The 24,058-nt window shown below is 46.2% G+C and overlaps 1 protein-coding gene across 1 annotated transcript in view; it reads right to left on the reverse strand.

Moving 5' to 3' along the window:
* The window catches only part of LOC126235647 (Down syndrome cell adhesion molecule-like protein Dscam2), a 192,965-nt gene that overhangs the window by 64,846 nt on the left and 104,061 nt on the right, over positions 1-24,058 (reverse strand). The window contains exon 5 of the mRNA XM_049944361.1: positions 8,795-8,902. Within this exon, the coding sequence (XP_049800318.1) occupies positions 8,795-8,902 (108 nt within the window). The remainder of the gene's footprint in view (positions 1-8,794; positions 8,903-24,058) is intronic.

Here is a 24,058-nt window from a genome sequence, read left to right on the forward strand (position 1 = left end):
CTCAAACTCCTCTTTGGCTGGACATGGGGGTTGCACCCCTCTACCATCCTCCACACCTACAAATCCTTAATCCGTCCCATCCTCTGTTATGCCAGTCCTGCCTGGATATCTGCCCCCCCCCCCAAATTTTATAACTGTCTCCAGATCCTTGAGCGTCATGCACTCCGCCTCGCCTTCCGTATACGCCTCCCGTCCCCCACGCAGATCCTCTATGATCTCATTCCTTTCCCCCATCTGCTCCTATTCCTCGAACATATCCGCATCCTCTATACCTCCCGCCGCCTTGAACCCCCTCACCCCCTGGTTGCTCCTCTCCTCTCCCATCCCCGCCCCCTGCCACGCCTTCACTGTTGTGTCCCGCCTACCCTCCATCTCTACACCCTTCATCTCATTTCCCAAGGTGGCTTCCATCAACTCCCCTCACAGATGATGCCCTCTCTCCCTCCATTTATCCCTCCTATCAACTCTGATCCTCACTCCCCCTCCTTTCCTCTGTCCTTTTCCCGGGCTCCCTCTCCCCCCCTTCCATCCTCTTTCTTCCCCACCTCCCCTCTCTTTGCCCCCTTCTCTCCCCGAGTCCTTTTACATTTCCCTCCTCTGCCTCCTCTCATTCCCTCTCGCGTCCGTCCTTCTCCCCCTTTATTAGTCCTCTCCCTCCTTGGTCCCCCCCCCCTTTTTCGTTTTTTTCCTTCCTCCCTCCTTGTTCTTCCCCCTCCTCCAGGTCCCCCACCCCCCCATCTGCCTTTGGCTCGGGAGTGTCATCTTTGTGCCGCCACTTCGTGCAGTGTTCTACATTGAGTGTTCTACAGTGAGTGTATTACAGTGGGTGTTCCGTGTTGTGTTTTTTGGGAAGTGTTGCGAACGGCCATCATACTCTCGCTGAGTGTGCCTTTTATCTCTTGCGAACAGAAACCAGACTGTCGCCGTGTTTTTTGATTGTGTGTGTGCTATGTTACTTGTCTGATTCCTGTGTCTTTTATTAACGTTGCCCACCCCTTTTGCTTTCTGTTTTAACTTTGCGCATTTTTCCGCCATTTTACACTTGACGTCACCGTTTTATCACCTGTTTTTCTTGTTTCTTTTCTTCTTCCGTTTTTTAAAATAAAAGTCTTTAGGCTGTAGAGCAGCGCACTAAGCTGCTGCCAGCCCGCCCCCTTCGGGGGGAATTGAAAATCAATAAACGAAAGAAAAAAAAGCAGCACAGCCAGTTCCTCGCCGAGCTAGGACCATCTCCGACGGACCTCACCGACTCACTTTATGAATGGTCGTCTACAAGTTATTTGTTTTTGTGTGTGTATTGTGATTGTTCGAGAAGTGTAGTTCAGTTTCAATAAACGACATTATACTGAGTGTTCTACAACACTGAGTATTCTTCAGTGGCGACGAGTATAGTGGAACGAACCGACGAACATCATGGTTGCTACAGCAGCACCTACGGAATGGCAACAATTCTTTCAAGGACTTCTGCACCAGTTTTTCGAAACTCAGACACAACTGATCGCTGAAATCCGAAGCCTCCACCGCCCCGCGACGCCACCGCCGTTCCAAGCATTCAACGATGAAATCGAAGAATGGGAAACATACGAATGACGTATCCGGCATCACTTCACGATTCATCAAGTCACCCAAGAGTCAAGGCAGCGCGCTTTTTTCTTGTCATGGAACCAATCGAAGATGTACGTCCTGCTCACGAAACTACAGCCGCTGGACCTCGACTCCCTCTCCTTCAGCGTGTAATGTAACGGACTACTGAAACTACCGATACCACCGGCTGGCGAGGTGTGCGGTGCCGTCAATCAACTTGAAGGAACAAGTGAACTTTAACTACGTAAACATAAAGTGAAATATTATTACTTTGTTACAAAACTGTTAATATGAGGACAATCATGAGGTATATTGCCACAGAGCTATATTATAAACACTTTTCATTTTTCGTACTATGTTTTTCATATATATATATATATATATATACGTGCGATGTGTAAAATATCGATATACAACCAAGGTTGGCAGTACTGCACAGTTTGTAAGCTCTGTGAACAGGAGCCGGTGGTTGGTGGGTGTAGAGACAATGGGCAGTTGGTGTTGAGACATCTTATAATACGCTTGCTTTGGGAAGGTCAAGGATAGAGGGAACGAAATGATGTATTAGAAAAGTTGTTACATCGAAAATTATTGAATATCGTCACGATCAGCATTTATAAAATAAAAGTTGGAAGTTTAAATATGTGTCAGTTCTTACGGAGTAGAATACATACCCTGGACCTCAAATTGATTTAACAAACAGCGGATGGCGAGATTCATCACTGGACCACGAGCGTGCAACAATGACCATAAAGGTAAGAAAGTTATATTACTCTAAATTCAAATTGTGATGTCACCTTTCTTTCTCTCTGTCTTCAACCCTGTATGTACTCTGTTGTTAGAGTGAACGGCGTGACGGGAACTTGTGGTCGACTAGGCACACCAGGGAGACCACACACAGGTGTAAAATGATAATTTGTACCTTAATATACTACTACTGATAATAATTGATATTTGTCCCCCGGAGAAAGAGGTGCATTACAACCGCCATCTGTGCGACGTTAAATGCCTACTTCAAACGCCGATATCTTGTCCTCGCAGCCCGCGTCGAGTTCTACCAATGCCGGAAGAAACCCGAGCACACCTATCGGCAGTGGGCTGCCGAGCTGCAAGGTCTCAGCAGGAAATGTAAGTTTCACACACATCTTTCCAAGGAATCATATACGCTCATGACGTGGTGGGTGACCACTTGATACAGGTAGCGCCAGACGCCGCTTTCCGCCACGACGCCCTCGAGTTAGAAGACCCGTCCCTCGAGCAGGTCATAGAACTAGCCTATAAGTTCGAAATTTCTACAGCCGCCGATCGTCGACTGGAATCCTGGGTAGATGTAGCAGCAATCCGTGACGACGCCACGACGGACACCGAAGACGTCGCAGCAATCCAGGGCTCAACGCCGCGCTCCTACCGCCGCCGCGGTCGGAGACCGCCTCCTCAACAAGACGCCGAGTCGCACCATCCCGGCCGGAGCCAGAAGCCACTGCAGCAGCGACGACACAACGGGCAACGTCGTCGTGGGGATCGTCTGCGCATGCCCTCCTGCCCCACCTGCCATTCAACACATGACAGAGAAGACTGCCCAGACCGCTTGGCGCAGTGCACACACTGCGGCAGGGAAGGCCATTTAGCGTCCGTTTGTCGCGCAAAAACTACCACCTCCAGCAACCGCCAGCCCAGGCCATATCCAGACGCCTTGAACAACACCCCAATGGACGTCAACCAGGTAGACAACTCCTCGACATCAAAAATTTTTATAGACGTCACTATCAATGACAAGCCTCTGCCTCTGCAAGTGGACACAGGCGCAGCAGTATCCTTGATTAATTACACTTCATATGCCAACATCGGTTCACCACTCCTCTCTCCAGCCCCTAAGCGCCTACTGGCGTACAATAAGCAAGAGATAGCTCTCCTAGGACAATGCACGGCTCATGTCAAGTACAAATCGGTTCACCGTCCAGTCACGTTTCTGGTTGTCAACAATTCCTCCACAGCAGACTTATTCTCACTGGACGCCTTCCGCTTATTCGGATTTTCCATTGCGGACGATGTTCACCTAGTGTCTCAGCACGTTCCTCTTCCTGAAGTTGATGCACTCTGTAAAGGACTCCAGGACCTGTTTTCACCGGGCATCGGCTGCGCCAAGGACTCTGAGGCCTCGCTCCAACTCCGTCCCGCTACTTCCGGGCAAGCCAGGTACCAGTGGCACCACAACAGCCGCTCAAAGAACAACTCCAACGTCTTCAAGATGAAGGGGCTCTCCAGCCAGTGCGGTTCAGCTTGTGCAGAAGCCAGGCCGCCGCCTTCGCCTCTGCGGTGACTTTAAGTCTACAGTCAACCCACAGCTTCTCGTTGACGACTATCCCCTTCCACAACCGGAAGATCTTTATCGCAAATTGGCAGCGGACTCCTACATTACCAAAATCGACCTAGCAGAAGCATATCTTTAAATTCCTCTCGATCTTTCCTCCCGACAATACACTGTTATAAATACTCCTTTCGGCCTCTTCCAACTAAACCGACTCTTTAGCCAGTGCTCCTGCAATCTTTCAAAGATACATTGAACAACTTCTCACTGATATCCAGGGCTGTACAAATTACTTAGACGATATAGTCGTCACGGGGTCCTCCTCCGAAGAGCACATAGTCAACCTCCGCCTCCTCTTCCCCCGCCTGCGAACTGCAGGTCTGAAATGTGATATTTCTAAATGTTCATTTTTCCAACAGTCTATTTCCTATCTGGGTCACATCATTTGCCAGAATGCCATTTCTCCATATTTTTCTTATATCGACACCATTACCAACCTACCCCGTCCCCGGCACCCTCATCAGTTGAAATCCTTCTTAGGCAAAATTTCGTATTACAGGAAATTTGTTCCTTCTGCAGCTCAAGTGGCAGCACCCCTGTACCACCTCTGCCGCAAAAATGTCCCATTCTGTTGGACCCCAGTTTTCGAGACTGCCTTCCATACCCTAAAAAAGCAGCGCCAAACCGCTGCATGCCTCATGCCTTATGATCCAAATCTTCCTTTGATACTTGCTACGGACGCCTCTGAGTATGGTGTGGGAGCCGTCCTCTCTCACAATTTGCCGGATGGCACAGAGCGCCCCATAGCATATATCTCAAAAGTTCTCTCCACAGCACAAATCAAATATTCTCAAATCGAGAAAGAAGCACTTGCCATGGGTTTTGCCTGTTCCAAGTTCTATTCCTTTCTCTATGGCAAGTCCTTTCACATTATTACTGACCACAAACCGCTCCTCTCTTTATTTGCGCCTGCCGCGCGATTACCGACCAAATCATCCCTACGTCTCCAGCGTTGGGCGTTGTTCCTATCCCAGTTTCACTACACCGTGCATTTCCGTACCACCTCCCAGCACGCCAACGCGGATGCCTTGTCGCGTCTACCACAAGGTCCGGACCCTGCTTTTGACAAGTTGGACCTCCTCGTTTTTCAGATGGATGATGACGTCCAAGAGGCCCTGAAGGCATTTCCCGTTACTGAAGTCAAAGTAGCTGCAGCCTCCCCAGTAGATTCCCTCCTGCGAGTCGTCCGACACTGCGTTCTGCATGGTTGGCCATCCTTGCCGCCTCCTCAGGATCAACGCCACCTCCGGTTGTGCTATTCCATCTGGCATCTGCCTTCAGTGGTGGATGGAGTTCTCCTTCACTTAGATTCAGCAGAACCGAGGGTCAACGTTTCGAGATCCCTGCAGTTGACGATCCTCCACATTCTTCACCAAGGGCATTGGGGGATCGCACCAAATCCCTTGCAAGAAGGCATGTTTTTTGGATCGGCCTTACGTCTGACATAATAGAGATGGTGCAGCGCTGTACCGTCTGTGCCCAACAATTGCCCCGTCCCCCCAAAAATTCCTTCACTGGACTGTGCCGAACGGTTCCTGGGAACGCATCCACCTAGACTTCGCAGGACCATTTCTGCGCCACCAATGGCTCCTAGGCACGGATGCCTTTTCCCATTTCCCGTACGTCGTTCGGTGTTCAGCAATGACCAGGCACGTTACCTTATCAGCCCTAACAAAGATATTTTGCTTGGACGGATTACCGAAAGCCATAGACAAGGACAATGGACCACAATTTCGAAGCCAGGAATTCCTCTCCTTTTGCACCGACAACGGCATGCAGCATCTTCTCACCCCGCCCTTCCATCCCCAATCCACGCAAATTTAAAGGCTGTAAATTCAACTAAATACAGTACTTAGGGCCTACCATAGGAACAACTTAAACTGGAACGATCACATAGATAATGAAGAGCTCGATTTATTGTCAGAACAGAAAGTGCAACAGGTATGCTAAAGAGACTGCTTACACCACGCTTGTCTGCCCTCTTCTGGAGTACTGCTTTACAGTGTGGGACTGAGAGGACGTGGAAAAACTTCAAAGAATGGCAGTTAGTTTTTTATTATCCTCAATAGGGAGTGAGTGCCATGGACATGATACGTGAATGGGGGTGGTAGTCATTAAAACAAAGGCGTTTTTCGTTGCGGCAGTATCTTTTCGTGGAATTTCAGTCACCAAATTTTTCCTCAGATTGCAAAAATATTTTTTTGCTGCCCACCTGCGTAGGGAGAAATGATCATCATGATACAATAAGAGAAATAATATGTCGCACAGAAAGATTTAGGTGTTCGTTTTTCCTTCTCGCCGTTCGAGGGTGGAAAGCTAAGCATTTGGATGTAGATGAAAGGAAGTGCAATCTCACAATCTCACAGGACCTAATGCGTTCACCTCAGAGGTGATTATATTGAGAAATAATACTTTGTTTAGTAAACACTATTATTTACCAAGTTTCTTTACAAAACTTATCAATTCATCGTCGTAGGTTGCTTGAAATACTGTAATTATATTTGTAAATACAGTATTTGTTCATATGAGTTCAAGACAGTGAAAATGTACGTCTGAGCTAAAAAACAAGGTGCTGTTTGTCTCAGGCTGACATGAGGATGACTACTCTTTTGGTGAGTTTACAAAGGTGAGGAAAGCCTCTGCACCATAGGGTTTACCTGCTTTGACGATCGGTGGTTATTAATCTCCAATTGTTGAGTCCCCTCCCCTCTCCCTTTCCGTACCCGTAACGGATAAGGGACACCTGCTCACTCGCAGGACGTGCGTACACAACAGATCAACCAGAAGATTCGAAACCAAGCCTTGCCGCTGCAAGGTGACACCCACCCTCACGTAAGGACTCCGCCGTACGTGACACAGGGGTGGAGAAGTAGGAAGTTACTTTGCTTGTTGCATTTTGTGCAACTCAGCGAGACCGTAAGTCGGAGAGAGTGACTTAAATTGGAACGCTCACACAGATCACGTTGTAAACCAAAGAATGGAGAGACGTTCTGCGTCTTTACTACGGTGGTTTCCATCACTGTAGTAAAGACTCACAACGTCTATCCACAGCACATGTGGCCAGTAACTCCAAAAGTGTGATGATAATCTCTCCATTGGCAAAAGTATCCAGATTAGAGCGGTATTCGGATCTCCGGGCCAAAGGGGACGTAACCAAGCAAAAAATGCAGAATAACCAACTAAAGGGTTACATGCTTGGAGACGGAGTGTGTAATGTCAGACTTTAAACCCATCGGATTTTCTGGAAAAGTGCAGTTCTATATTCTGTAATGCTAATTAATAATACGTGAAGCTATGTTTTTGTAATAATGTTCGTAGATGCCCTTATGATGTGTTTATTTACGAAAAAAACGATAATCTGATAAAAATGAACAATACACAGTGCATCACAAAATTATTCGACCACTCTCATTGTTCTTGAAAGGTGAAGTTCTCTTCGAATATTTGGAGTACAAGAGAAGCAATTGCCGGTCCCTTCTGTAGTGTGATTATTGTCTGACAATGTACCACAAGCAGGTCACTGTATAATATAATTAACTACGCGCAAAGTATATTTGCATTATAAGACACCACAACGTGCAGTCACTTTATTATTCGGGCACAGGTCGTGTAGGCGGCGACGGTGCTAGCTGTAGACCGAGCAGGCTCACCCCTTGCTGCGTTCCCCTGTTGTTGACACGCATGGTGCACAGTACGATGGGGCGGAAAGGAAACAATACGTCATTTGAAAAAGAGACAATTTGTTATTTCCCATCACGCTAAAGGACGTTGCGAAAGGCAGATTGTTACAAATGAGTAAGAGTACTGTAGGTGAAATTATACGAAGTTTCAACAGAGAAGATAGAATTGAAGATAAACCAAAAACAGGGCGACTAAAGAAGCTGAGTAGAAGAGAGGAAACCAGAGTAATAAGAAAAATTAAAACAAATCCGAGGCTGTCGGCAACGAAAATTGCTGCCGCAGTGCAGCTGGAATATGGGAAGGACGTGCACCCTGAAACAGTCCGACGAATTACCAGACGAGAGGGGTGCAATGCTCGAGTAAGCAGGAAGAAGCCTGTGATAAATGAGAGGAATAGAAAGAAACGACTAGACCTCGCAAAGCAACACGTAAATAAAAGTGTCAGTTGGTGGGACAAAGTAATTTTTGTCGATGAATGCCAAGTGCAGATGTTCCTCAATCGGAAGACCCATCATTTGGGGAAAACCACTTGAAGAATTTCAATTCAAGCATGTGCAACCCACAGTTAAACACGGTGATAGAGGTGTTATGATTTGAGGTTCCATGTCGTCATCTGGGATAGGCGAATTACCATTCATTGAAGGTATAATGGACAAGCGTAAGTATTTGAATATCCTGAAAGAGAACTTACCGCAAAGAGCTACAAGTTTCGGGCTTTCGAGGACGTTCAGATTTTATCAAGACAATGATCCGAAGCGTAAAGCGGATATTGTGAAACTGTGGACGCTGTATAAATGCCCTAAGGTTTTGGATACCCCTCCTCAGAGTCTAGACTTGAACCCAATTGAAAATCTTTGGAACGAATTGAAGCGAAAAGTACGACAAACGCCAGTGACATCAAAACAAGCTTTAAAGTAACGAATATTGGAAGAACACCGACATATAAATTCTGATTATAAGCGAAAGCTCGTTCAAAGCATGCCTAAACGCTTGGAACAAGTGACTAAGCAAAAAGGACTGCATACAAGGCATTACAATGTACAACGTTGTGGTTTTCAGCTGGCCACTGTGGCCGAGTGCTCAGTCCGCTGTTAGCAGCGGTGGGGCAAGGTCGCCGTGCCTGTGTCCCCCTGTTAGCGCACCGCGCGCGCGAGTGTTTACTGTTCACCGTCCGCTGCGGCGAGAGTCACGCGTCCGTGTCTCGGTAGTGCCGTGGCCCAGCCGTACCGCAAGTCCACAATTCCCAAGACGTCATTGGGATCCACTTTTCTATAACACAAAGTGTCGTCTACATAAAACTGATCAATGAAAAGGCGTGCACTGATGTTGTGTGCAGACACACTCATGGACTTAAATTTGAGCATCCTGATGGCCACATAGGAACTGTCACGATCGACCACGATGGATTACGCCTTCACACTCTGAGAGTCTTCGAGCTGCCATTCGAAGTCCCGCCAGATGTTGTGATAACAGCTTTCAAACCGTACGGCAACGTGCTAAGCCACCTGGCTGAAAAATGGCAAACGTTTGAGACGTACCCCGTCCTAAACGGAGTGCGACAAATTAAGATCGAACTGACGAAGCATGTGCCATCCTATTTACTCGTAGTAATTGGCGGCTGCAGAGCCATTGTCGTGTACGACGGACAACCGCGTACTTGCACAGGCTGTGGCTAGGAAGGACATGTCCGATCGGCCTGCATTCAACGCCGACTGACTCAGACACCGGTTGGTGGAGTTCCATCCCCGGCGACGCCTACTTCACTCGCCATCACGTATGCAGCGGCTGCAACCGCAACAGCTGTTCCTGCCCAGGATCGTAACACCATATTGCAGCCAGTAGTCGATGACAGTGTGGTGGACAGCGTGTCCCCCTCTACGACGTCATCGACAGATTTGCCTCGAGACGGTGATCAATTGTGCCACCGAGATAAGCCTAAAGAGAAGTAGAAACGGAAATTGTCCCGACTTCTGCCTTCCTACCAATCGAGACCTCATCAGACGAATGCCGCCCGAACTCTGACACAGAACAACATGCTCGGAAACGACGGTCCCCTCGTAAACGCAAGAAACTGCGTCATACGCCATCCGATGATTGCCTGCTTCGGATGTGTGACCCGGACGAACATCCGTCGTCGGACGACACTCAGGACTCTACCACCACAACTCACCCTTCCCATCACGATGCTACGGCGGATACAATTTCTGAGCCTCGGTCTGACAACACCACTTCTGCTACTGAACATACGGGCGAGCCCTCTACTGACGGCACTAATCAACAGTTACCAGTTGCTGCATCTGACTCTTGGGCGGATGATGTCGAGGATGAACCACAGCGCTAGGAGAGATGCTCCCTCGGCTGCACTCAGCACCGACCAACCACAGTGACTACGGCTGTATCGTCAGCCTCTGTGGGGCCACCCATGCCGCCCACTCCTGGTCTCTTAAACAACCCAGTTACTGACCTGGCTGACTAAACATACCTTCTAGCGACGATTAACATCAACAACATACGTGCCCGACATAAAATAGCGATGCTATAGGATCTGTTCAACGCAGCAGACATCGACGTTGCGCTCCTTCAAGAGGTGTATGTCGCAGACTTCAAGGAACCCTATGGCTACAAGACTGAGAGCTCACATATGTCTGCCAATGGCAGTGGTGTGCCGATCCTCCTCCTTGAAGGTATACCCGCAGAAGACGTCGAGTATCTCCCTGACGCAAGAGGCATGGCTCTTACTATCCGAGGAGTCAAACTTATTAACATCTATACACCGTCAGGATATGGTCGGCGTCGCGAACGATCCACCTTTATCGGTCATACAATCACGCCCCTCTTTATGGGCCGTCAGGACGCATTGATAATCGGAGGGGACTTCAACTGTAGCCAAGCACCTAAGGATCAGTTACCACATCATTCTCCCTACGCAGAACTTGCGACAATTACAAATAATCTTCAACTGGTGGACTCGTGGGAACATGTTTGTGGCGATCGGCCCGGATTTACTCACTACACCAGCCATTCCTCCAGCCCCATCGACCGGATTTACATCTCGCGCTCCATAGCTGTGGGGACGGGAGCTGCCGAAGTTTGGCCCACAAATTTTTCTGACCACGAGGCCTACATCTGCGCTATTACCCTCGGCCGCCAAAAGGTATGGCACAGCCGTGGTCCCCGAAGTTGAACGTCGCCCAACTAGCCTCTCAGGAATGCCGCCGCCTTATAGAGAACACGGGGACTCTGTAGCCACCGGCGTGGCACCTATCGGTCTACACTGTCGTGGTGGTTACTCTGCGCCAAACCAGCCCTCCGGAAGACCTTGATAGGCTACGGCCGAGACGTTGCAGCATGGAAGAGACATACCATGGACTTTTACTACAGCATGTTAAGGGAATGTACAACACTGCCGTACTCACCTGCACGGCAGCTGACGGCGAACCGTGCCAAGGCACGGATGATCAGATTAACACGTTGCCACCTTGAGGGTGCGGTCGTCAGAGCGCGCACTCACGACAGAGTGGCACAGGAGGAACCGTCAATGTACCACGTCATTGCAGAACGACGGCGCCGACGCAGGACACTGATCCAAGCTATCACGACGGAAGAGGGACGGCGCCTTGATACCCAGTGCGATAAAGGAAACGCCCTTCATGCTCACTATACTAGGCTGTACTCGGAACACCGAAATCCCCCAGAGGTGATCGCCGAAGTCTCTCAACTCACTTATGGCACGATCTCTCCAACAGCGGCAGCTGATTTGACTGCAGATATAACGGAAGAGGAAATAATTGAAGCAATACAGGTGGGGGCTGCTCATAAGTTCCCCGGACCTGATGACCTTCCTCTGCAATTTTACCGGACATATCAACCATTGCTGGCACCAGCATGGACTGATATTTGCCGCGATCTTATGTCTCCCACGACGCAGATCCCTGGGACTTTCCTACAAGGACTGATTGAGCCCATACACAAGCCACGAGGCGGATCCAGGATCAGTGACTATCGGCCCTTGACCTTACTCAATAGTGACTTGAAGATTTTCACCCGGCTTCTGGCGGCACGCGTAAAGCGATCGGCACAATGTGTTGTGTCGCAGGACCAGGCATCGTTAGGTGGTGACCATAATATTCGCACTGCACTATGCCGATATCGAGATATGATCGCGGTAGCCAAAGCTCGCCAACTGCCAGGAGTTTTGGCCTCACTCGACTTTAGTCAGGCCTTTGACAGAGTCGACCACACATTCTTGATGGAGGTACTGCGACACGTGGCGTATCCGGACATTATAGTTAAGGCACTGATGCGTCTCCTACGCGGCGCGACGTCCAAGGTGTTATATAATGGCCGTCTCACGCCGCCGATACAGATCCAGCGATCGGTGCGACAAGGCTGCCCTCTTTCGGCGATATTGTACGCCTTCGTCTTGGAACCATTCCTCTGCGGCCTCCGACAACGCCTGAGTGGGATGTCCCTTGGTGGACACACTTTTTGCTGCACTGCCTATGCGGATGATCTGGTACTCCTTCTTCGCAATAATGACGATGTTCGTGCAGCACTGGCGTGGGTGGCGACCTACGGCGCGGCATCGGGGAGCAGTCTCAATGTCCACAAATCGCACGCCCTGTCTATAGGCAGAGGCCTATGACACGAAAGCGTCGCACCGCTACGAATCAGTGACACAATCCGCTGTCTTGGCATTGATTTCACATTTGACATGAAGCGCTCCACAGCCCTTAACTACAGGCGTTTATTGAATCAGATGAGGGCAGGAATAAGTGACCACCATCTTAGATATCTAGACCTCCTGCAACGGACACGATATGCTAACGTCTATTTGTCGTCAGGTATCCCCCATTTTGCACAGATACTCCCGATACCACCTACCCTGGCTCACCGCATGTTGGCGGTTTTGGGATCCTTTGTTAATACGGGCATGTTGTTTAAGATTCGTTACGAGTCCCTAACCCTCCCGAGGAGCAGAGGGGGTTTCGGCCTTTGTTATGTTCAGAACAGAGCGAAGGCCCTGTTCGTCAGCTTTCACCTGCAACTATGGCGACGAAGTCCGACGTGCCTCACAAGTCTCTTACTGGAGGCCTTACGACAATCTCACTGGCACCCCCTGTGATGATCTCTGACATACCAGCAAGTTTCTTCTACATTAGCCAGTTCTTCCTTGAATTAAGCTACATCCGCACCGCACTACTACCCACACGCTTGATGATGACGACGACGATATATGCTGCCATGTAAATGAACAGGACCCCGAATGTGATAGAAAACAAACACCCCACTACAAAGTGGCGCACTGTGTGGCAGGCAGTGAATGCCACAAGCCTTGGTATTGACGTGCAATTTGCATGGTACGTAACTGTTGATGGGAAACAGTTGTGCCAGTCCCGCCTACATCACATCCACCTCGCCGATTCAACCTTGTGTGCCACATGCCAAGCGATTGACACGGATGAACATCCTTTCGAATGCGGCTCGTCAAAGGACGTTTGATTTTTGGTGCGCCAGATATTGGATTTTCTCACACACACGACTCCCGACAGAATAACTACCCGATCACCTCTTTTCCCAAGAGCAAAAACGAACTCTGTGACGTGGATTAGCGGCCACGCTGTTCACTACCTGTTCGGTAATGGCGAAAAGACAGTACCCGATTTATTACCTCAACGAAAGACATTGTGCGATCGTCAAAAACCCTAAATATAAGCAACATTTTTCTAATTTTTTGGAGCGCATTCCATAAACTGCCTCGCAGCTGGATTATCGATGACATGAGAAGATAACCATAGCGCCTCTTTCCAATTCCTTTTTTTATGAGATTGAACAAACAACGAAAACAACATGGCAACGAGACGACAGTCATCGAAAAATTAGCAGCGGCTATAGTATGGAGCATCCTTTGTCGTAATGGGACGACTTGCTATTATTGTGTTTATGTAGCTGAAGAGGAAAAGCTTTCCTTTTATCCATTTGCATAAAAATAAAATAACGTAAAAAAAAATTAAAAAATAAATAAAATAAAAAAGCAGAAAAACAAACCTTCCAAAACCCTTTATTCTTTTTTCATTTTTGATTAAAAAAAGCGGTCTAAAAAAGGCATAGCGGCCATATTTTTATCGCGCCGCAAATGTTTGGTGCGTTATTTACTTTTTGTTATTAAATTATATTTTCTTTTATTTTAATTTTTTCAATATTCTCTTCGGCAAAAAAAGAAAAAAGATGGTAAAAAAGACTAAAAAAGCGGTCGTAAAAAAAGTGCTTCTAGGCGCTTCAGTCCGGAACTGCGCCGCTGCTACGGTCGCAGATTCGAATCCTGCCTCGGGCATGGATGTGTGTGATGTCCTTAGGTTAGTTCGGTTTAAATAGTTCTAAGTCTAGGGGACTGATGGTCTCAGATGTTAAGTTCCATAGTTGTTAGAGCCATTTGAACCATTTTTGTGATTGTTGTACTTGCCGCCCGAAAACTTGTTTGGCTGTGATAGTGGGAATGTTTCTTTACGTATTATTGTTTATGTTGTTTGAGTTAAGTTTGTAAATAAGAAAATGCTGTTCTGTTACTTATTAAATAATCCTATACCACTTAGTACCGAGACTACCCTGTAATATGTGTGCCTGTGTATAATGACGTAAAAATAAAACGTAACACTGGTGGCGGAATACCTTTGTGAGTCACTGAATCACTTATTATCTCAAAACCAGCAGTTTCTTGAGAGCATGGTCTTATGACAGAATTAGTTCGGTGGGGATCCTACTGGCGGCTGGCGACTATGGCGCACAGTCCACATCTCGTACTTACAATCGTGAAACATCGTAGCTGTTCGTAAGACTCCTTTATCTTAAGCAGTGTTCATTTGTTTTTTGAAGCGACTGCTTTCTTTCGTCTTAATATCGTTATAAGAAAGGGTTTACGACCATTAGGTTCAAAAATGGTTCAAATGGCTCTGAGCACTATCGGACTTAACATCTTAGGTCATCAGTCCCCTAGAACTTAGAACTACTTAAATCTAACTAACCTAAGGAAATCACACACATCCATGCCCGAGGCAGGATTCGAACCTGCAACCGTAGCAGTCCCGCGGTTCCGGACTGCAGCGCCTAGAACCGCACGGCCACGACGGCCGGCAAACGATTAGGTTCTCTTAAAATCTGTACTGGAAAAAGTGGCTTTTGTTAGTAAATATTTATTAAACAAGATCGCTTGCTTCGCACCAGGTTGGCTGTGGTTTCGTTGATGCAACCGTCATCTCACAGCTAGCCACTGCGCCACGCCCACAGTCTGCTGGCAACGCCAGATGGTTCAGCCACTACTTATGCCAGCGTGGGAACTGAAATCGTACTCCGTGTTAAGCGTTCTGCAGGTCTGCCTGAGGTTACTGAATGCTACTGATATCCTCAGACACAACATAAAATGTAAATCTGAAAAACAAGGAAATAAAATATGGACCGAAAATAAGAGGTACCTTTTATAGGGTAGCTAGCAAAACTGAAAATGGAGTGTAAAGGCTTAGTATGTATAGTGGGGGTTGATGAAGTGAAATGGGAAGAAGATAAGGATTTATGGTCACACGAATATACGGCAATATCAACAGTAATGTAATATTCGGCGAGAGTAGGATTCGTTATGAGTACAAAGGTAGGTCAGAGAGTTAGTTACATTGAACAGTTCCGTGATAGCGTTAGTCTCGTTAGAATTGACAGCAAATTAACGCAAATAACAATAATTCAGTTACACATCCGACATCACAAGCAGAAGAAGCGGATTTTGAGTACATGACGGCAGTCCGCTGGTAACTCGGTATGCAAAAAGGAGATGACAATTTAGCACTCTGCTCATAAGGTGCACTGGAAGGACGTCAACAATAAGGTCGGATGGAATCGCAGCTGGATATTACGTGCCACGGAGAGAGACTAGCAGGAGTCTGCAGAAATCTCCAGCTGGTAATAGCGAACACACTGTTCGGAAATCAAACGAGGGGAACATATACCTGAAAGGGACTTCAGGCAGGGGAAAATTCCAGTTGAATTAACAAAGTCAGAGCGCAATTTAGTGGTGATGAAGAGTAGGCTTAAGTTTAAGAGAATAGTCAGGAGCAACAACATGGAAAGATGTGGGATACGGATTACTTAAGTAAATGTTCCAGAATTTGAACCAAGAACAGCTGCCAACATGAGTAACTTAGACGTAGATATCCTCGGAGTAGTGAAGCAACTTAAATCACGTAATAAAAGCAAGTCTTCTGGTCAAGACTGCGTACCAGTTAGGTTCGTTTCAGAGTATGCTGATGCAGTACCTCCATGCTTAACAATTACATACAACCGATCGCTCGATGAAAGACCCGTACCCAAAGACTGGAAAGTTGCACAGGTCACACCAGTATCCAAGAAAGGTAGCAGGAGTAATCCACAAAGTTAGAGGCCCATATCATTAACGTCGACATTCGGCAGGATATTGGAAAATGTATTGTATTATGAATTACCTCGAAGAGAACGGTCTACTGACACACCGTCAACACAGATTTACAAAACATTGTTCCTGTGAAACACAATTAGCTCTTTACACACACGAAGTGTGATTACGTTTTTCTAGATTTCCGAAAGGCTTCTGATACTGTACCATACAAGCAGTTTGTAGTGAAATTGCAGTTATTTGACTGGCTTCGTGGTTTCCTGTTAGAGAGGTCACAGTTCTTAGTAATTGACGGAAAGTCATAGAGTGAAACAGAAGTGATTTCTGGCGTTCCCCAAAGTAGCGTTACAGGCCCACTGCTGTTCCTTATCTATATAAATGATTTGGGAGACAATCTGAGCAGATGATGCTGTCATTTATCGACTAGTAAAGTCATCAGAACATCGAAACAAATTGTGAAACGATTTAGGAAAGACATCTGAATGGTGCAATAATTGGCAATTAACCCTAAATAACGAAAAGTCTATGGTCATCCACATGAGTGCTAAAAGGAATCCTGTAAACTTAGGTTATTCGATAAATCAGTCAAATGTAAAGGCCGTAAATTCAATTAAATACCTAGGAATTACAACTACGAACAGCATAAATTGGGAAGAACACATAGCAAATGTTGTGGGGAAGGCAAATCAAAAACTGTTTTATTGGCAGAACACTTAGCAAATGTAACAGATCTACTGAAGAGACTGCCTAAACTACGCTTGTCCGCCCTCTTTTGGAGTACTGCTGTGCGGTCTGGGATCCTTACCAGATAGGATTAACGGAGTACATCGAGAAAGTTAAATGAAGAGCAGCATGTTTTGTATCAACACGAAGTGGGGTAGAGAGTGTCACGGACATGATACAGAATTTTCGATGGACACCATTAAAACAAAAGCGTTTTTCGTTGCGGCGGAGCCTTTTCACGAAATTTCAATCAGCAACTTCCTCCTCCGAATGTGAAAATATTTTGTTGACGCCGATCTACACAGGGAGAAACTATTATCGTAATAAAATAAGAGAAATCAGAGCTTCTTTTTACTGCGCGCTGTTTGAGAGTGGAATAATAGAGAATTACTGTGAAGGTGGTTTGATGAACCCTCTGCCTGGCACTTAAGGGTGATTTACAGAGTATCCATGTAGATGTAGAATTGCAATGTGCGTTTGAAGTTCTCTGAGGCTATATGTATTGCGTGAATACCATAGTCATTTCAGATGAAGGGGAATAGACATCTCTAAAACGAACAATTACAGAAGTTGCACAGAGAAATACGATAACAAGGAAGGTAACTGCGAATGAATCATCGACAACGATGAAATACTTCAGTTGCGGGACGAAACAAGAAAGTACAAGAATACTCGGGAAAAGACAGAAATACAGTAACGTAAGTGGCTTAGCAATGAAATAAAGTGCAGGGAATCTAAGGCTAAATACCTGCAGGGAAAATACAGGGAAATCGAAAAAAATAATAGTGGTTGGAGGTAAACATTCAGCGTATAGAAAAGTCGGTTCAACCTTCTGTGAAATTAAAAGCAAAATTGTCAGTATTAAAAATGAAATGGGAATTCCACTGGTAAATGTAGAGAGTGGATAGGTGTTACGAGTACATTGAAGGCTTCTGCGAGGAGGAATACCTGTCTGTCGACGTGATACAAGAAGAAATGGAAGTCGATTTGGGCCAAAGGAGATCGAGTAATACAATCAGATTTGACAGAGCTTTACAACACTTTAGATCAAATAAGATAAAACGAACTTCTAAAATCATTGGAAGAAGTGGAAACCAAAAGACACTTCCAAGTTTTGTGCAAAATCTGTGACACAGGCGACGTACCATGAGACTTCAGTAAAAATATCGTACATGCAATTCCGAAGATAGCAAGGGCAGATACGTACGAGAACTATCAATCAGTATAAAATCACATGCATGCAGGTCGCTGCAAGAATAATCTATAGAAGAATAGGGAAGAAAACTGAGGGTATGTTAGGTAACGATCAGTTTGGCTTTAGTAAAGGTAAAGGCACCAGGCAGGCAGTCCTGACGCTGTGGTTAGTAACGAAAGCAAGACTTATGAAAAAAAAGACACTTTAGTCGGATTTGTCAACCTAGAAAAAGTGGTCAGTTATGGGAATCCTTTTGACTGTAGTAGGACTGCTGGAGGGCTTTGATTACTGGTATCAGAGCCGCGAGAAGTTTAACCCTCTCTCGCGGCTGACAGAGAGGCTGGAGACGCATATTTGGTCTGACCTACTGGTGCAGCAGAGAATTAATCCTGGCCTCACAATAAATGTTTCGAATTAAACCCGCGGTGCAATACGCCGCGTAATTTGTCTGGCGTTCCGCACGTTGCCACGGAAGCTCCGAGGAACGGACAAAATGAATTTTCCACGGTGTTTGCTCTTTCAACCCATGGCAGGCACAAATAAAAGAAATTTAATTTGTATTTTAAGGCTGAAAGGCCACAAAGCTCGGTTTCAATTGAAGCGTACCGCCACAGATACCTAAGTAAATATAGCGCTTTCACAAGCCCCCTTGCGGTTTCATAACACCACTGCACGAAGACTACAGGACACACAGAAAGCGGACACGTGTCAGTTGGAACAACATCTCCCCAAGTTTTTGTCTCACATTGCAGGCGCTCAATATAGGTTTCATTACTGACATGGCAAACGTCAGTATGTATGTTCCATTCATTATTGTTACCAACACGAATTTCCCGGGACGTAGCGAACGCAGCCCGCTATGGAAAGCTGTTTATTGCGTTGCCTATCTGCAGGCGCGGACTAAATCAGTGTGAGGATACGCAGCGGATGGTTTGCCTACGTGTTCCAACACGCTGGTCCCCTCATGCAACTACGCCAAGTTGCGTATTACAGATCGAAACGTGCAAATATGCTCCATCACCGGGTATGTGTCGTCTTTCCGTATGTCTGGCAGTTTCCGGGCTATTGTCTACTGAAACCGCACAAATGAATAGCCCCATGTAAGTTCCACTGAAGTATGAAGGACGTTACAGTTCATGTCTTTGTTTGATTACTTACTGTGTGGTACTAGTTATTTTTTACATTTGCGGATGGAATAATTATTTATGTATTAAAACACGTAAAATGTTTTTGACTGTATGACAGTTATTGGCGACTAAACGTTAATGTAGGAAACGTACAGTGGCATGCTTCGCAAACTGTAAAAGGGGAAGCGGTTTTTATTACACAGTTAATGAATCACAACTGAAATCATTAATGTCATGTGAAGAATGTGTTGAGATATGACAGACCGACGGTAGGCAATGAAAACCTCTTAACTCCACTTCGTTAAATTTTTCAGATGAAGCAAAAACAGTTTCTTAAGAAAATAAGTGATATAGGAAGTTGCTACATGAGTAACTGCATAGTAAAAGCCTAGTTTTTGCAGATTAGAAAAATCCATGCACTTTAAATTCTCTCTTTGATTATGGAATTACTGGTTATTAGAATTACGAGTTTTCACAGACAGATGGAGTTACGAGGTATTCATTGCCTACCATCGAAACAACTACTGCGTAACTTCATGTGTGGAAAAGCAGACCTCAAGCTTCAACTGTGTGCACCCGGAAAATTTGGTTGACTGCGAAAGAATGTATCAGGTCAGACTAACAGAACAAGTCGTGTGTACACACAGAATGACACAGAATGTGATAATAGGGTTGTCCTTTGAAAGAGTTACATAGTTGTTCAACAACTCAATTGACAGACCGTTAGAAACACAGCATTAAGAGTGACGCAAATCAGTCTGGAAAATTCTAAAACAATGTTCACGGCGAAATCTTCGAATACTTTCAAGAAGAAAAGGCAACACGTAAATCTAATTTAAAATTAACCGACATCTTTATTAGTATTAAAATGTCATATTACAATCCAGTGTCATGTGTTATTCTGGAGTGTCTAGTAACTTACAAGTTTACAATGACACGCACGTAGGAACTACTCATCCCTATGGACTATAAAATACAAACTAAGGTGATTGACAGAGATAATGGCTTTAATGTGCCTTTTATACTGTGAATGTCCACAATTTCTAAATCACAGTCCATTAGGGACGACGTAACACTATACACCATGGAGGTCTGTAAGGAGCGATGTTGCTGTGTGACTGAAGGCTCTGCATAGCCCTTGAAACTGTTGTAGTCAATTTCTACTTGTTCTTCCTCACGTATAGACCGTCAGCCTACTGCATCTGAAAAGGTCTCTTCATCTCTTCACGTCGAGATCTTAGACGTCCGCAACAGTTTAAAATCCGCTTCGACCGACTAATGATTAGTATTAAGTACATGTGATAGGCAAGAAAAATTGCCGTATAAATACAGCAAACTCCCGATTATCTAGGTAAACGGATAACGGAAAAACGTGGATAATCTCCAAAATTATCATGTGCCTGTGTCAAAGAGGCTAAAGAACTTGTGAGAATCCCCTCAGGTGCAGTCCAGTTTCACTGGCGTTGTAAACACGCTCCCGGAGTCAATGTAACTGAAGAAATCATCGCAAAGAAAAAAAAGACACCATCACTACGTTTTTCGCTCTGAACAGCAGTTTCTCGATTCCCGTAGCGAAGTTTACGACGAAGCGCTAAATTTTCCATCAATCTTCAAAGGTACGCGTTAGCTCTCCTCCTTCCTCTACTAGAAACTGATGTGGCACGGGAATTTCTTCTGTTCTCGTGTTCTAGAACCACAAGTGCGGTGCATCACCCAGCTTCGCCTCTACTGAAGTTTACAGCCACTTAAGCAACGACAGTACAGCTTGGCTTGTAACATATTTTCTAGCCACACCTATGCGCTCTCCTTGTAGCTACTGTCAACGACAGGGTCGGGAACTGGAGGAAGCAAGCAGGATTTTCAACCTAGAGGTGATGGGCTGCTCTTTTCCTAATGCTCAGTTGGGTTGTGGCTGGAGCCGACATGGTGGGATAGCCAGTGTTACCAACATCCATGGCAGAGAGAAACTCTCAAAAGTCCCGTTAGGAAGCAGAGGCGCTGTTAGAGGGAACAGGAAAGCCTGCATTCTGATCGTGATTGTGACCGGCTGGAATGCCTGAGTGTTACATATTTCCGTGGAGTGATTTGGAGCTAGCTAAGTCGAGCACCCGGCTGGCAGCCCTCGTGAGATGTGCAAGTCGTGAGCCTTCTGGGGCGAAAGGGGGGGGGGGGCAGATGGCGTTTTCGTTGTGTATTTCTGAAGTGGAGAGTAGATGATCCACCGTGACGAACGAAGTTACATATTACAGGACGGAAGACAGAGAGAAATCCAGGTGCGTTTCGAGCGGAGACTTGGATTTCAGCTAAGGAATTTTTAACGGTAAGCTTCCATTTTGCGCTAACACAGAGCAGGAATTCTGAAGGGAACCGTCCCTGAATAAAATATAATTTTTTTTTCCTTTCCTATCGGCTTTGAATGAATTGGAAATTATAGACTTTCAGTTCCTAGGGAAGGGACTGGGCCAGCATATAGACAAAAAATCGGCCTGGACATGCTACAAGTGCAAAGGAACGGCATTTACCTGAAGATAAATTAGGAAACAATACAAATAATATTTCAGGGATGTTCGACAGCGGGATTTGAGGCAATAAAACACGAGTAACATGTATTTTTCAACGAAACATTCCTTCTAATTACAACAAAATACTTCAAGATTCCTTTTTTAAAACTTTTTCAAAAATTGCCGGACCATGCACGGATAGTCGCAAAGACAGATAAGAGGGAACTTTCTGTTGAGCATAACTACGGCCAAACGAAGTCTACTAGTATCAAACATAGGCCTTAATTTGAGGAAGAAATTTCTGAGAAAGTACGTTTCGAGCACCGCATCGTATGGCAATGAAACACTGACTGTGGGGAAAAGTGGAACAGAAGACAAAGTATTTTAAATGAGGTGCTAACAGGGATACCGCAACGTAGGTAAAGAATGAGGAGTTTTTCCGCGGAATCGACGAGGAAAGGAGTATATGAGAAACACTGAGAAGAAGAAGGGATAGGATCATAGGATGTCTGTTAAAACGTCAGGCAATAACGTCCTTTGTACTAGAGGGAACTCTACAGGGTGAAAATTGTAGAGGAACACGGAGATAGGAAAACATCGATCAGGTAACTGAGGACGTAGGCTGTAATTGCTACTCTAAGGTGAAAAGGTTGGCACACAGGTCGAAATTATTTATATCGAGCTAATATGATACTTGAGCCGAGCCGTGGTGAAAATTGCTGTTTTGAAGAGCGCGCCGCAGCGCGTAGTGTGAAGCAGTCGCCCTCCGTTTCTGACGGTGGCGCCGCTGTGGCAATCGCAGCTTTGGCGTCTCCCTCTGGTGGGAAAGGAGAAACGTTGCCTGTTCATCTACATTTAAGGGGCGCTATGAGCTCGCCAGTCAGTCAGTCTGGGTCAGTCTCTCGTCCCCAGCTTGCTACTCTGTCTCTCGTCCGCATTTGTTAGGCCGTTAGTGTCTGTCTGTCGTTGCAGTGCTAGTATGTCTGTCGTTCGGATCAACCTTTAAAGCCGGAAAAATGAGAGTCTTTCCACTCAGCCAGTAACAGGTCGCCACGTGGTCGCCCGGTCAGGGCTTAGTTCTTGCATCTGAGTCTGCGCTTTAGGCCGCCATTATGCTCGAGTTTGCTCAGGCAATGGTCATTGGCGGTTGGATCGATCGGTTGGTCGGTCGCGCACTGAGAAAAATGGTTCAAATGGCTCTGAGCACTGTGGGACTTAACATCTGAGGTCATCTGTCCCCGCACTGAGACACAAGATGACTTGTCCGTCTTGAGCGTCGGCGCATGTGAGGTCGCCACGTGAGTCCAGTGGGCCGCGGCGTATAGCGAGGGGTAGTGACTTAGCGGTCGACACGAGAGCAACAGGAGTCAACCCACGACATCGGTCTTGGCGGCGCGAGCTGCGACGCCGTGAGACGGGGGGAGATCAGCGCGCTTTCCTGTGAAGAGGCTGGCAGCGGACGGTTCGGGAGAGCGATTTGGGGGTGCTGCGCCAGGTCTTCTCGAGAAATCGCAGTGTGTGAAATCTTATGGCACTTAACTGCTAAGGTCATCAGTCCCTAAGCTTACACACTACTTAACCTAAATTATCCTAAGGACAAACACACACACTCATGCCCGAGGGAGGATTCGAACCTCCGCCGGGACCAGCCGCACAGTCCATGACTGCAGCGCCTGAGACCGCTCGGGTAATCCCGCGCTGCAGAAGTTAAGTGATTGGTGATATGTTCTTTGATTTATTCTTGTTAAATTCTACTTGTTTTCTTAGTGAGGTCACCAGCCGTTTTGTTTTGGAGTCGTCCCACCATTCTTCTCCGTTTGCCCACCCTCTAGAAGGTGGTTGTTTATAAATCAGGTGGTCCGTTTTTCCCTTGTGGAGTAGGGGCGGGTAAGAGCAAACTGCGGTTCGGGTTGTTCGGTAATCTCCCTATGAATGTACGGTACGTTAGTAGCTGCCTCTGTCATGTTTGTCGGATTTCGTGTGTTAACAAATTTATTGCTTGGAGTGTAACGGCCTAGTACCTGAAATATGTTTTGATCTTTGGAAACTTTGATATAATTGCCTATGATCTTGATAGGCGGTATCTGAGAACTGTAGAGCATCTTAACTATTGTTTGGCCAACCTTGTAGAATTATATATAAGATTGCATTTCATGGGATTTTATTGAAATGATCATTTTAGTATATAAAGTTGCCACCATTTCACCGTAAGACTTTTCTTAGAAGTTAAAATCAAGTTGCACCTTCGGTGGCAAGGTTAATATTTTAGTTGTTAGTGTTTTGTACCATTTCCATCCCTCCTACGGGCGGTGTGCATAGTTTGTGTGCTTGTGTAAATTGTTAAAATTCTTAGTGTAAAGTTATCTGGTGTGTTGCAGATTTGCACCAGTGTAGTGTTTCAGAGGCTGTCGTGAGCGGCCATTGCTACGGCCGTGTGAAGAGGGAGCGGCAATGTTCTCATAT

The sequence above is a fragment of the Schistocerca nitens genome, chromosome 2, assembly GCF_023898315.1.
Source record: "Schistocerca nitens isolate TAMUIC-IGC-003100 chromosome 2, iqSchNite1.1, whole genome shotgun sequence".
In the NCBI taxonomy this organism is placed as follows: Eukaryota; Metazoa; Arthropoda; class Insecta; order Orthoptera; family Acrididae; genus Schistocerca; species Schistocerca nitens.